The 15725-nt window shown below is 42.3% G+C and overlaps 2 protein-coding genes across 2 annotated transcripts in view; both read right to left on the minus strand.

The window, feature by feature from the left end:
* The window catches only part of LOC117549100, a 54502-nt gene that overhangs the window by 32357 nt on the left and 6420 nt on the right, over nt 1-15725 (minus strand). Inside the window, exons 3-4 of the mRNA XM_034220702.1 lie at nt 15356-15651; nt 4428-4763 (exon numbers count right to left, since the gene is read on the minus strand). Coding sequence (XP_034076593.1) covers nt 4428-4763; nt 15356-15651 — 632 coding nt within the window. The remainder of the gene's footprint in view (nt 1-4427; nt 4764-15355; nt 15652-15725) is intronic.
* On the minus strand, nt 8622-12763 carry LOC117549102 (zinc finger BED domain-containing protein 1-like). Its single transcript, XM_034220704.1, has 2 exons — nt 11911-12763; nt 8622-11780 (listed from the first exon to the last, which is right to left on the minus strand). The coding sequence occupies exons 1-2, from the start codon at nt 12757-12759 to the stop codon at nt 11571-11573; spliced, it is 1059 nt and encodes a 352-aa protein (XP_034076595.1). The 5' UTR covers nt 12760-12763; the 3' UTR covers nt 8622-11570.

The following is a 15725-nucleotide window of genomic DNA, read 5'->3' on the forward strand; positions in this document are numbered from 1 at the left end:
AAACATCTCAACATTCATCAAACAGTATCTTATCCCCAGATATGGAGCAGGTTAATTACATTCAATGCTCAATCCTTAAAAGAAAAATGTAAATTGTGAATTTTACAGCCATGTTGACATTTATACATTATACTCACTCCCCCCTTTTACACATGAAATAATGTGTAACAAAAGCCTGTAATGGGAGGGGAACAAAAACTGTCAGGTAATTGGTTAGGAACATAACGAACATTATTATCATTATTTCCACAGTGAACACTTCAGTGAAAAGAAGTGTTCCTCTCCGTCCTTCAGGCCTAAAAGAAACAGAATCTTCAGATTGTAGTTTTACATTTGCAAACCGCCAACTCATGTGAGAGGAAAATATCACATGTGCGGTTTCCCCTTTTTGTGGAATTTTTAGGAAACCTCTCGTTTCCCTTGGAGCTCCAAAATAATATGTTAGTCCAAAAACATGCTTGGTTAGTTATTGTTTTAGAATCATGCAGTTACACTGATCACATGCCGGCATACATTCACACTCACACTGTCTGGTTGTCATGTCAAGTTTGGTCAGGTTCACCCCAGAGTCAGTCATCCACAGTGCCTTGTCAAGTTACACTGTCGGTCAGGGTCAAAGGTCAGTTGGTCTCCGTCTTTTTTGGCCATGTGTCGTGCTCTGCAGAGACTTTGACATTTCAGCATAGGCCAGTATCCTTTGTCTACAAAAATATGTCACGATTTCAACTATAATTTTCAAGATGATTCTCACTTGTCATTGGGACTTCCGCCTCCCACTTTTCCTGAAACTTGGTACAAAACTCACTTCCTTCGAGTACCACTACTAATTAAAATGTCTAATGATCTATTTCAGACAATAACTATTATCTTGAGTCAAACCATTACTAGGATCTGTGTCGCTCTGCATTTCATAGCTCATTATAATTCTGGTCTACTTAAAAAACGATGTTAAACTCTTTAGCAGTGTGTGGAACCTTGGGTGTCTGAACATGCAACAATTACTCCCTCCTTTATCAAGGATTTAAAACCGAAGTCTGGTAATAACTATGCCACAATGGTGAAATCAACACTTTAGATTGGAATTTAATATGTGGCTTGGCACTAGCCATTAATACAAACAAAGATTTGTCCTATAGAGTGGTTCCTAAAACTATCCTTTTAATGGTGATCAATATTGTAACCAATGAGATCACTACTTTATTCACACGTGAATAAAAATGTCTTAAAGAATGAATTGTTAACATGATGAAAATATTGAAGAATATGGTTCTACTCTGTCAGTGTGTTTTAGGATGATTATCATTTTACTTTAATAGTTTCCTCTTTACTGCTATTTTTAATTTACCAAATGATTAATAAATCTTTCTGTCTTTACGTATTTATGAAGTTAATTCAAGTTATTTAAATGTGCGTTTCGTGAATAAGTGTGTTTATGTGTAACTCACTCATTCCCGTTCTCCTTTCCTCCTCCCCTGGTTTTCTCAAGCCGTGACCCCGGCCTCCTCACTTCTAATCGACCATGCCAACTCCTCTGATTCTGTCTTCTCTTCAGTCCATCAGCTGTTGAATCCATCCGCTGTAACTTTTGTAGGCAGCCATTGGCCCAGTCACATCTGCAGCCCCATCATGCCACTGTTGTTGCACTCCTCCTTTACAGTCTCTCTGCTGTTTTTATGGAGGGCGGATTCTGCTCTCATGTCTATTGTGCCAAATCTCGCAGGCGCAGTTTGGAACTTCATGTCCTGTTTGAGGGACCGATGAGAGTTTGCCTCTTTGTCAGCATACTGGTTTGGTTCTGGATGCCTCAGGTCGTTGTTGGTTCAGCTCTGGTTCTCTGTCTGTACGATGGAGAAGGAGGAGTCTCCTGTTGGGTTAGGTCTCGTTGTCTGCTTGGAGGGTCGGGATCAAAGCCTTTCTAACTCAGAGGGGGAGTCCAGGTCCCGGTACACATTACCTATAAGAAGTCTAGCACACTGATGTTAAATAAATCCAACCCTTTCCACTCTGTCTCTTTCTAATCATACTATCTGTCTTAGTTGTTAAATGCCATCTAAACAACATAATTAATGTCTACTTATGATATTACAAAAACTCACTCCAAAAATTGTTTCATCCATTGTTACATATTTACCCAACACAACTCTGAAATACTTACATGTTTCCAGCATCACATATTCCACACACTGTGAAAGAACATCTCCATATCTTCTCTCATTTTAAATCCCACTGTTACTTCGAACAATAGTAAACCTGCAGAGCACACCAATCGGATCACAGTAATGAAATTTGAATCAAGTGTAGGCCTATGTCTTCTTTCTGAACATTTATTTATATTGTCTACATTTGCAAACAGTTCGAGTGTAAAATGTGTTTTGCACAATGTATTTACACTCTACAGATTCTTGAGTTTACTCATCTCCTGGTGCTGTCGTTGTAAAAAATGTTCAATCCCTTATTGTTTTGTACCAGTTTACCAAACAATACCGGCCAGCAATGTAATGATTAAACTCTAAGCTCGCATAAGTTTCAAGGGTGTGATACCCCCTTTCAGCCACTAGATGGCAGCAGCAGAAGTTTCAAGGGTGTGATACCCCCTTTCAGCCACTAGATGGCAGCAGCAGAAGTTTCCAGACAAAGGGAAACGCTCTACCTTGGTTTAATATATAACAGACCTCTGGCTTTAAGCTTTTAGCATTGGTCTGTTATTTAAACCCCAGTTTTAAACGGCGACTCGATCTGATATATCGAGTTTTCAGGTTTTGCCGTGCAGGATTCAAACCTCGCATTCACACAAACTGCACCATTTCTACGCCACTCAGGAATAAACACCTGCAGATCCGCGCCAAACTGCTCTATTTTACGTCACGCAGGACTTTCGTCTACCTGTCGATCCACGTTTACGTTTTGTATATAACTTTCCTAACATAGTAAAATATGCATTGTATATTCCATTTAAACTATAAAAACACTGTGAAACGCCTACAGACAATCCTAAAGTTTTAGCGTATCCAATTACAGACAGGCGACTTTCATCGTCTGCTTACCTTATTTGCAAAGTTGCAGAGTCCTGCTGATTGTCTGAGATGTTTGAAAGCGTCTGAATTCTTCCTCAGCTTCGTTATCTCTAGACGTCGGGTCACCATTTTGTTAGAGATTTGGAGGGATATCTGGTCCGCTTTTCAAATCTCCGCGCGTTCCTATGAAGCTGGTTATAATACAGGAAGGAATCCATATCTACAAAGTAACCGTTAACAATAATCTACTTTAATGGCAATATGACAATGCAATACAATCATTACAATACAACATGATATATTACAGTTATATTGCAATGCTTAAGGAGTAATGCCGGCTTACTCCTGCTCTAGTCCGCATACTGCAGAGCTACTTTCACCCGAGGGCAGCATGTGAAGAAGAGGCCGAACGCCAGGGATCCTCCGGAGATATACCAGAGTAAGAAGGAGGGGTTTGGTGTTAGGTCAGCTGGTCATCTTTTCAGGTCATCTCATTGGGAGACGCAACGCAGCAGGAAACGCAGCAGGAAACCAAACAGGCTCACTTTCCAACAAAAGGTCTCAAGGCCTGCATACCTACACCTCCCCCACAGAGCAATAAAACCCTGTTTACTCCAACCAGCCCAGAATGTTTATAGCCATTTGTAGTCCTTACATTTATGAAAGGATAAAACAGAGAAATCAATATAAAACACAAACACAGGTATTGTTTGAACAGTATTCACTTAACTGCTACTATTGATAACCACCAGAGAAACCCAAGGGACTTCTCTTAACATCACAAACACTGCAGCTAGATCTAAGTTGAATGCAAATCAGGACATGCTCTCACCTTCCCCCATCTTCCTTTGTCCTCAAAAACACATGTCAACAGGCCCCAAATGCAGCTCACAGTTTTACCCAAATTATTCCCATTTTAAGCTTATCCATAGTTTGCTAACATGAATAAATACAAATATAACTCTACAACTCTCATGTGTTCCTTTAAATGTCCACTATGTGAAAAAGCTTTCTTACAGACTGAGCAGGTGAATGGTTTCTCTCCTGTGTGGACTCTCATGTGTTCCTTTAAATGTCCACTATGTGAAAAAGCTTTCTTACAGATTGAGCAGCTGAATGGTTTCTCTCCTGTGTGGACTCTCATGTGTTCCTTTAAATGTCCACTCTGTGAAAAAGCTTTCTCACAAACTGAGCAGCTGAATGGTTTATTTTCAGCACTACGTTGTGGATCACTTACAGATTCATGTCTATTTTTCAATGAGTTTGAGCCTGAGGCAGGTTCTCTGGTCTCCTTCCAATCAGCACTGTCTTCAGTGTCAGGTTCAGAAGAGTCTCCAGTGTCAGTTTCAGAAGAGTCTTCAGTGTCAGGTTCAGAAGAGTCTTCAGTGTGGTCCTCAGTCTCAGGTTGTAAACTGCTCTCTGGATCTGAGCTCCTTGTTGGTTCTGGTCCTCCACAGTCCTCTCCATCAGCTTCTGTTTCCAGGTGTTCAGTTTGTCTTTGATGAGGCTGAGAGGACTGAGGTTTCTCTTCATCATCTTCACTCTTCACAGGGACAGGAGTGAAGATGAACTCAATGATATCAGCCTCCTCCAGCCCTTGAAGCTGCTCTCCCTCCTGACTGATCCTGAGTTCCTCCTGTTCCTGCTTAATGTGTGGGTGGGGCTCTGGGTCCTCCTGGTCCAGACTGGAGCTCCACTCCTGCTGGTCAGGGAGAAGCTCTTCTTTAACCACCACCAGCTGCTGGACGTCTGCAGGAAACAGGAAACACACAGTCAGAACAAACTGCTAGCATTTAAAAATCTCATCACCATTACAATGGGAGACATTTTGCAGCCCTAATTAATGCCTTTGTTTTTATATGTTCACATTATCTTTCTTAGTCCCACCTATTGTGTATTTTTGTTGGCTCAAGTCACCTCATGTAGCCCATCCCCTTTCCACTTCCAGTTAAAAATGAAAAAGGGTTTTTTCTTCTGGCGTAGCACTAGCCGCAATGTAAACAAGGAATTGTATTTGGGATCGTTCACAGATACACTACGCCTACAGTATAGAATTACAATACTCTGTTACAAATTAAAATCCTGCATTCAAACCTCATTTAAGTAAAAGTATGCAAGTATCATCAGAACATTGTACGGCACCTTCTTATGTAAAAGTAATGACGTGCAGTAAAATGTTCCCTGTCAGTGTTCGATTTGAGGTTTCTTGATTATTTCATATGTTGCATTTTACTGCTGTACATGTTCAAAGTTGCGCTTGTATAAATGATTATAGATGAGGGAACCTGCTAAATATTAAAATGTGTGGAAGCCGTAGTACTGTAAAAAGCACGACCAATCATTTTAGGTTGGCCTACCTGCCTCTCAGCCTTCCATCTGTGCACAAACTTATCTCTTGCCCTCATTGGTCATGTGCGCGTTCGTGTGTTGGGGGAGGGGCTCTGTAAGGAAGTCTGAAGGAAGTGGCAGATTTGTTCCGGTTGTGTATTTTCAAATTCCAGTGCACTCGAGCGGGTTTCTCCAAATGACCTACCACACCTTTAACAAAAAAGTTTAAAAAAAATCCAGAATATGACTTAATTTAGATTCTTCAAAGTAGCCCCTGTTGCCTTGATGACAGCTTTGCTCACTCTGGGCTTCTCTCCGTCAGCTTCATGAGGTCTTCACCTGGAATGGTTTCCAATTAACATGTGGGCCTCGTCAAGAGTCAATGTGTGGAATGACTTGCCTTCTTAATGTATTTGAGACCATCAGTTGTGTTGTGCAGAGGTAGGGTTAGTGCACAGTGGAAAGCCCTATTTGACCACTGTTGTAATCCATATTATGGCAAGAACCACTCAACCCAGTGAAGAGAAACGACCGCCCATCATCACTTTAAGAAATGAAGGCCAGTCGATCCGAAAAATGTCAAGAACTTTGAATGTATCCTCAAATGCACTCGCAAAAACCATCGAACGCTATGATGAGACTGACTCTCATGAGGACCCCCCGGGAAAGGAAGAGCAAGAGCTATCTCTGCTCAGAGGATCAATACATCAGAGTTACCAGCCTCAGCAACCGCAAGTTAAAGCACCTCAGATAAATGATTACAGAGCTCAAGGAGCAGACAATCTCAACATGCACTGTTCAGAGGAGACCGCGTGAATCAGGCCTTCATGGTCCAATCGCTGCAAAGATCCACTACTGAGGATGGACAACAAGGAGAAGAGAATAGTTTGGGCCCAGAAACACAAGGACTGGACATTAGACCAGTGCAAATATGTACAGGGGTGCACATAACTGGTACGCAGGTACGCATGCGTGGCAAAAATCTGAATTGCATAACGTCACTTGTGTCAATACGCGCCTTTGCGTACCTCAAAACATCTAAACAAAACACATATTTTGTCTACACGTGTTTCTTGTCAACAGTCAATGGAGTAAACTACGAGACATGTCAAAAAACCCAAAGACATTAAGCAGCTACGTTGCCGTTTCGCTCCCTGCAAAAACTCTTCGGACTTTCTGTGACTGACTGAACTGGATCTGGCCGAGCCGCGCGGGACATAACCGACGGACCTGTGAAGCTTACAGGAGGCAGAGGCTTAGATCACCGGACGACAGAGTTGGTGCCGTGTGCAGACAGGGTTAACGTCGGTATGAACAACAGAATTGTGCCAAAACTCCGCCAACTGGCTGCAGTGGGAGACTCCCCTGAGCACACTCTGTGCCCCGCACACACACGCGAGAACTGCGCAACATCAGCTGATCACAACGTTCACGCTCTGTGGTCAAGCTGCTGCAGTTTGATTTACAACAAAGTGGAGTAAAACACACAGCTGCAAACTTCCACAGGGTGGAAGAGTTTGAAATCAGACAGAGGTGGAAGAAGTACTCAGATCTTGTACTTGAGTAAAAGTAGAAGTACCAGAGTGTAGGAATACTCTGTTACAATAAAAGTCCTGCATTCAAAATGTTCCTCAAGTGAAAGTAGGAAAGTATTCTCATCAAAATATAGTGAAAGTAGCGACAGTAAAAGTAGTCTTTGTGCAGATTGGTCCATTTCAGAATATATATATATATATATATATATATGATATGTTTTGTAATGATTGATCATTAAAGTGTTCTCAGAGCTGGTAAAGGTGCAGCTAATTTTACAAATTAGATCAAAGTCAAGTAAAGTACAAATATCATATAAGTAGAGTACTTGAAGATGTGTACTTCGTAACTTCCCACATCTGAAATCAGATATGACTTCAAGTCATGTGATAATTCCTTAGTATTTGATCCTTCAACTTGGCCTCAGGAAATGCAAGGACTTCACAGTTTTGGCAACAAGTTTTGGAGAAAGCAAATCGGAGGCTTAAAAAGAGACATGGAGGTGCATCTTCATCATCTTCATCATCTAGCATGCAAGAAGTGTAAATAGAGGACAGTGAAGGAGACACTGAGGAGGACCACGCTTCGTGTGGGGTGAGTACCAAATGCTGTCTTCTGGTACTCATCTGAGTAAGTTATGTGCACCCCTGAATCTGGACTTTGGTCTGATGGGTCCAAATGAGAGATTTCTGGTTCCAACCTCCGTGACTTTGTGAGACGCAGAGAAGGTGAATTCGGTACGTTTTCGGTACAGCAGAAAAAATTATCACAAAACATAAAATATTTGTTGGGGTTTTTTTAATTATTATTAAACTGTGAATAATGTATTCACTCACATAAATACAAAGTATAATAAAATAAACATTAAGGTGCAGCACTTCGATGAACTGAAATAATCTGTATTTGAACTGTACTGTACCTAAGCAGCCAGCTTGACATTAGGACTTGCTTGTCATTGGATTTTCATGTTGTTCTAAAGAAAGATGAACTTGTCCACATTGCTTGCCGAAAGGGCAGATCTGCTGGCACTAACAATGTCTCCTGCTGTGGAGAAAACCCTCTCTAGGGACAGAGGTAGCAGATACAGCCAGGTAGCGCTTTGCTAACATGGCAACATAAGGATATTAGGCGTTTGTAATAGCTTTGGCTCGGTCTGAACTTGTTGCGAGTGGTGGAGGCTTAAATGCTAGCGGGAGTTGGGTTTGCACTTCAGTCTTTTTTCTTTTGGTACCGGTGATATTCACGTTCGGGTGATGACTTTTCAAATGAGTGAAAGTTTGATGTATTGCCAGCCGCATAACCAATGTTAGTTGAACAATGCCGACAATCAGATTTGGTTTGATACAGAGCTAGCTGAAGCTACCAAGCTAAGCTAACATGCTCCCCATTCTTTCACACAGTGACGTCACGAGCTACCCACAATGCAATGCACGAAATACGCCATTATCCTGGAGGTGCAAATATCCTGGAGGTGCAAATATAAACAGCTAGCTAACGTAGCCAGGCAGAGCGCACTAGTTTTTTTTTCTGAATTAACGACTGAAGAAATCGCTGCATGTCTTCGGATTACATCTCTGGACTTGAGGGGTGTGCTCTAGCTCGTTACCAGCGTAAACTAGAGCTGTGTGGGATGTCGGATTGCCCTTACAGACTGCCTGCAGATGTATGGAAAAACGACCCTCGAAAGTGGCCTTCGGTCGATTTTGGCTGCATCTACGTCTATCTTCTGGAAACACCAGGTGAATACCCCACTTGTCACAATAATATTATCATGCCATTGCATATATGTGGTATTTTAGAGTTGACTAGATATTGATTAAGGCAATAGACTATGATATTCAGTACAGGAAGCTTAGCAACACCTAGACTGTTACAGGATTTTTATTTTGGAAAGTATTTTTTTGTCTTACTTCTCACGTTTTTTATTATATTTTATTATATCATAACTTAGTACTTTTATCTTATCATAGGTAACATTAAGCTGTCTGTGGCTCTTTCCTGCTGTAACGATGCAAATGTCCCCTCTGTGGGACTAATAAAGGTATTCCGATTCTGACTAGTCCAGGGCCTGTACTGTAAACATAACCTCATCATTGGCCATTGATATAATTTGGTACTACCAGTATTGTAGCTATTGTCACTGTGTTAAGCCTTACATTGATGCTTACCAGCTGTGAAATCAAAAGGTAGTATATCCTACTATGTTTGATGTTTAATTATAAGGTGACAGTGTATGTTTTACCTTTGTGTTTCAACAAGGTGTCCACACTAGAGAAGCTATGAAGAACTATAAAGCACTAGACTCCTACAAGCTGCTGGAATCTGGTTGGGTGCAGACAGTGAGGCATATGATTCCGGATGACACAACCCTTAGTGTCCTGAGAGCTGACGTGACACCATCATTCCGTGTGAATGAACCGCCTCATCATCCATGGGCAGCCGTTACCCAGCGTGGCGATGTGGTTGCTGCTCACTGTGACTGCAAAGCTGGGTATGTAGATTCCAGTATGTAGAAACTACATTTTTACTATGAACATATTCTTGTTGTATATTGTTCTTTGAAAACAATTCAATTACATAGGCATCATTGGAAATATGAAAACATTTGACCTTTGGTGGATGTCTTTCTCACAGAAAACAATGCCAGAATATTGACTTGTAGTTTGTTGAACTTTTACGTTGATTTATGTGTGTGGCTTGGTGAGTCATGCTCCCATATTGGAGGTCTGCTCTACAAGGTGGAGATGATCGTCAGAGTCGGCGGAGCAAGAGATCCTGCCTGCACTGATGTACTCTGCACATGGAACGAGGCAAGCATGAAAGGTGTGCAACCAGCTCGAGTGGCCGACATCAACTTCTATGGTGATAAGCCCAAAGAGAAGGTGGTTGCCAACAACGCGCCAGCTCGTCGAGCAGACCCCCAACCCGTCTCCTCTGATGGATTTGAAGACTTCCTTGTGTCCCTTCTTGCTGCCTCCAACCCAGTCATGCCAGTTGGGCTCAGCCTCTTCAGCTCGACTTCTTCAAACTTCACCCCAAAGAAAGCTGTTGTACCCTCACAGAAAGTCCCTCCAGGGCTGCGGCCCCTTTACAGAGGTGTGGAGGGTTTCAATTCCCTTGATGAGGTGTACAGTGCCGCCACACAAACTATGAAACTTGACCACAAAGATGTGGAGCATATTGGTAATGTCACCAAGCTGCAGTCCAAGTCTTTGGTGTGGTACGAGCAGAGGGCTGGTCGAATCACCTCATCCGTTTCCCACTCTGTTCTTCGCACCAGCACTACAAAGCCGTCACAGTACCTCATCAAATCCATATGTTGTGACAGGCCATCAAACTTGAAGACGACTGCAATTATGTGGGGGAACGAACATGAACAAGTTGCCAGGCAGCAGTATGCTGAGGGGGCCATCTCTTCAGTGCACAGTGATCTCAAAGCCAACAACTGTGGACTCCTCATCAAAAGGGAGCAGCCTTTTCTCGCTGCCTCTCCAGATGCCATGCTCGTGTCATGGGATGGGCGTGTTGGAGATAAAGTGCCCATTTAAATTTCGTGAGATGAGTGTAGAAGAAATGAGCAAGGAGAAAGACAGTTGTCTAGACCAGAATCTCGAGCTCAAGGAGTCACACCAGTACTACACGCAAACTCAACATCAAATGTATGTGACTGGTGCAAGCTACTTCCTTGTGTGGCTGCCCACTGGGGGGCATGTATGCACAGTTTTCCCTGACAAGGAGTACACCCTAACTTCTGTGCCTGTTTTAACAGCATTCCGGGAGGGACATATTCGCCCTGAGCTGTTGTTCAGAAAGTTGGAACTGGGTACCAAGCAAACTGAACATGGCAACAAGCAGAGTCATTGTTCGTGTGGCTCCGCAGATAATGTACCCATGCTAGGGTGTGATGATGACAAATGCACACACCAATGGTTCCACTGGGCTTGCGTTGGCATTACCAAGGAGCCTAGGTCCAAAACGTGGTACTGCGACAATTGCAAGTCCAGCAACACCAAGAGAAAGCGACAAAGGAGACAGTGAACGTTTCCTTCTCAGTGTGGACTTGTAGTTCATTGTATTTGTATGTTGATTTATGTATAGGCAGTAGGGGTGTAACGGTTCACAAACATTTCGGTTCGGTACGTACCTCGGTTTTTAGGTCACGGTTCGGTTCGGTACGTTTTCGGTACAGCAGAAAAAATTCTCACAAAACATAAAATATATATATATTTTTTTTTATTATTATTAAACTGTGAACTACAAATAAACAAAATGAACATAAAAGTGCAGCATTTCGATGAACTGAAATCTGTGCTTGAACTGTACTGTAGTACTCTGTTCGTAATACTAGTACTCAGACCTGAGCAGCCAGCAGATTGACATTAGCCGGCAGATTGCTTCTCATTGTATTTTCAGTTTTTTTTTAAAGAAAAATTAACTTGTCCACATTGGGCAGATCTGCTGGCACTAACAATGTCTCCTGCTGTGGAGAACACCCTCTCGCTAGGGACAGAGGTAGCAGATACAGCCAAGTAGCACTTTGCCAACATGGCAACATGAGGATATTTGGCCTCATTGTTCTTCCACCATGCAAGTGGGTCGGAGTCCAGTGAAGTGCTGTCCGCTGCCATGTATGAGGTAACCTCTCCCTTCACCAGCTGCAAAGTGGGCTTGTTTCTCTCCTCAGTGTTGAAGAGCTCACCAAACAGTTCTGCCATGGCTGACTTCCTGATGGGAGGAGGAGGAGGAGGAGGAGGAGGAGGAGGAGGAGGAGGAGGAGGAGGAGGAGGAGGAGGAGGAGGAGGAGGAGGAGGAGGAGGAGGAGGAGGAGGAGGAGGATTCTACAGATTCCTCTGGGTCTGCTCTCCCTGCGGATGACATGGCTCCTGCTGTCTCTGTGGCCTCCCTCTGCAGAATTAAATGACAGAAATAATGTTATATTTTACATGAGAGTACTATTCACATTGTAACAGCTATAACATGTTTCAAATTAAGCAAAAATTGAATTTATGCATAAGGAAATTAATTAATTGTATACCTGTTCTTCAATGGCCACAATCTCTGTGGTGAGACTGTTGTAGATGTGTTCACGGCAGGCATTATCCACATGAGAAAGGGCCTTGAACCTTGGATCTACAGCTGTGCATTTATGAAGAAAGTCCTGAAGAGCAGGGTCAGTGTATCTGTCCTTTAGGCTCCCTCTGATGGCAGCTTTGACTTCCTTCACAGTTGGACAGTCCTTCTCATTTGGTCCCATGGATTTAATCAGCATTGTTTTGAGAGGCAGGATCATTGAAACTGATGGAGTTGTTTCAGTGCACATCAGTGTTGTAATTGTTTTTAGGGGTTTAAGGACCTCAATTACCTCCTCTGCCATTCTCACATCCTGGTCACTCAATGTATTAATGTTTTTGTTTTTCTTGAGGGTCTTTTCTGTCAATGCTGAGTAAACAGCAGCTTGCTGCTCAAGATACCGCTCCACCATGTCATAACTGGAGTTCCAGCGAGTGGGGACATCATGGATGAGTTTGTGTTTTGGCACATTGAGCATCTCCTGTTTGCACTGCAATATATGTGCAGCTGTTGTGCTACGGTGGAAGAAAGACACAACACTCCTGATTCTGCCTAGCAGCCTGGACACCTGGTTGATTCCTGTTGCTTTTTGTGCTGCTAAATTAATTGTGTGAGCAAAGCATCCAATTTGGGGGCCCAGTCCAGCTTCACTGATTGCATTGACAATGTTTCTTGCGTTATCTGTTGTGACTGGAATTGTGTTACCTGGCCTCTCCAACTTCCATTCTGACACTACCTCCTTCAGTACCTCTGCCAGATTTGTGCTTGTGTGCTGTTCGTAAAGGGGGCGAGTTTGCAGGACGTGGCTTTGCATGTTCCAGTTGCAGTCAGGGTGTAATGTAGTGCGCCGTTACAGTTAAATAACTCTCGGTGGCCCGAGATGTCCACCCATCGGTCGTTAGAGCAATAGAAGATGCCTTGGATAGGTCGTGGACAACTGTTGTTTTTACTTTATTGTAAAGTGCTGGTATCACTTCCTGGCTGAAGTGCGGACGAGAGGGAACCTGGTAACGAGGCTCGACCACTCTCAACATGTGTTTGAACCCTATATTCTCCACAACGGAATATGGTCGCATGTCCGCTGCTATGAAAACACCTATGGCGTTTGTGATAGCTGTGGCTCGGTCGGAACTTTTTACGAGTGGTGGAGGCTTAAATGATAGTGGGAGTTGAGTTTGCACTTCAGTCATTTTTCGTTTGGTCCCGGTAATATTTACGTTCGGGTGATGTCTTTTCAGATGCGTGTGCATGTTTGTTGTATTGCCGGCCGCGTAACCAATGTGTGTCGAACAATGCCGACAAACAGCTCGGTCCACCTGTCTTTGTCCGTCATCGTTGTATGTAACTGCAAAACCATAATGTTATATAACTTTATAACTTCATAACTTTAATGTTGGTGGAGGATTTTCGAGCTCCACTTTCCCGTTCGCCATTTTGAGAGTTCCTCAAATTACTGACTAAATTTGAACGCATCCCTGTGACCAGCTCTCATAGTATGCCTCTCGTCCAATGAAATGACTTGCTCGCTCTATGACGCGTTGAACCCAATGTGAGCAAATTACTCTGAATGCTGCGACGCAGCACCTGAGATTACTTCCAAAAAGTTGTTCACGTTCTCAATTTTTTACGTTTAACGTTATATTCGTTCGGTACACTTCGGTACACACCCGTACCGAACCGAAGTGCCCGTACCGAATTATTTCGGTACGGGTACGTGTACCGTTACACCCCTAATAGGCAGGCACATGGGGTTTTCAATAGGCTCAGTTATTGTTGTGAACAATTATATGCAAAGGGGGTAATCTTGCCATTAATGTATACTAACATGCAGTATGTGTAGTATGTCCAATTCTGCCATGTTTGGAGTTGCCCGAAATAAATGTTTATATCCGAGAAGGATTATTAATGAATTAATATTAATGATTAATAAAGGCTTTTCTTGTAATTCTGCTCGTATGTGATCTCATATAGTGGATCATTGTAGTCCTTCATAGGCCCAGATTAAATTACAATTGAAACGATATTGTTGGCAACATGTATTCTTTGTGGAACACAAACAAATCCATGAAACTCTTATACAAAGACACCAGGTCAATATTTGAACAAAAAAAATAATACAGAAAATATGGATGGAATCCTAGGTAGAGTATCACAGAATCAACATACAACATATTTGATCTAATTCATTTTGGTCTAATTTATTTGTATTTATCATATTTATATGTTTAGTAGCTTGTGGAAGTGTGCTCCGAAATATTTGTTGATCTTGTTTATTGGTATTTATTATTTTGATATTATTTATTTAAATGTAAATATAAATGTATCATTTATTTAATTTATTTTTGTATTGGTTTTTCAGTTGAATTATACGTTCAGGGTAATCAACAGTTAAAAATATACTGTTCAAATTATTATTTGTTTTAAAGGATTTTTTCAAAGTCAATGAATAATCGTATTTAATAATCGTGATATCAATTATTGACCCAAATAATCGTGATTATGATTTTTGCCATAGTCGCACAGCCCTAATACAAAATATAACATGGTCAACTCTAAATGTAAGCATGTGAACTAGCAACCACACATACAAATTCATTCCTTGTATACAATCCCACCCCCAAGGTTAGTCAAAATTGCACATACCCCAACTATCTTATCTGCACTTGATTTGTCTACCTGATCTGTCTCATCCTTCAGAGATATGTCGAATCGGCAAAGTGCCTTGCAAAATAACAAAACGTTTTTTCATTAGGACAATCACACGCTCAATATGAATTCTAACCTATGACAATTTCCTAGAGGATTCAAGGTCTCTGGCTGGTAATTGACTCTGCCCTTTAGTGAATGCTGTGTGTGTGAGCAGCTCTACACCAGCAATACCCGCAAACTCTTCCTTCATCGTAAACCCCCTATCCGCTAGAACTTGGTCACCCGGGTGATGGTCACATTTAGTCAAGAATCCGCTTTGATGTACTATTTCCACATCGCTCACCCTCCCACCCCAGGCATCAGACAGAAAACAAATGGCACCAAGTGGGTTACATGCAATAAGAACTTCATAGAGAACACTTCAAAACAATCTATGATACAAGTCAGTCTAGGGTACTGAGCCTTGAATGCAGGTGGCATATTAGAAAATATGCACTCCCTCTCTGGCCAACTAACAACACGCTTCAGTTTCACAAAGGCTACATCCATCCACTTCCAAAAATGATCTATGAGCGTGCTCTGAGGGATGCCTACCTGGTCTGCCAAATACTCAAACATCATGCCATGTTTCAACTTAACTATCATATAAAAAAACTGATCAATGTAGGGGATGGATGGGGTACCTTTGCATGTCACCGAAACTAGCAAGAATTGAAAAGTGGATAGAAAAATGGGCCAAGTTAGTCCGGTGTAATACTTACACTTCTCATCGTTGTCAGCAACAGTGTTCGAAGACAGCCGGATAGAGTTGAGGCTGGCCCTAGCATGGTCCCTCTCAGCAAGAGCAGCATCTCTTTCCGCCCTGAGTGCAGAGATCTCATCAAAGAGCATCTGTTGAGACACGGAAGGTGGAGACACTGAACTGGTCGACGGTTGAGGCGAATCAGGAGTAGGTTGATGCTGTGGAGGTTCGAAGGCCACTCTGCACTTCTTTGTTGAGGGCCCATTTTCTTTGCCAAGCATCTTCTTGCCATGACGAGACATAGCATTGGAGAACCTAATACACACAAACATTACATATACCAGGGGTTAGGGCTAGGGATGTAACGATATACCGAATATCGCGGTAAA

This window comes from Gymnodraco acuticeps, unplaced genomic scaffold (genome assembly GCF_902827175.1).
Source record: "Gymnodraco acuticeps unplaced genomic scaffold, fGymAcu1.1, whole genome shotgun sequence".
Taxonomy (NCBI): domain Eukaryota; kingdom Metazoa; phylum Chordata; class Actinopteri; order Perciformes; family Bathydraconidae; genus Gymnodraco; species Gymnodraco acuticeps.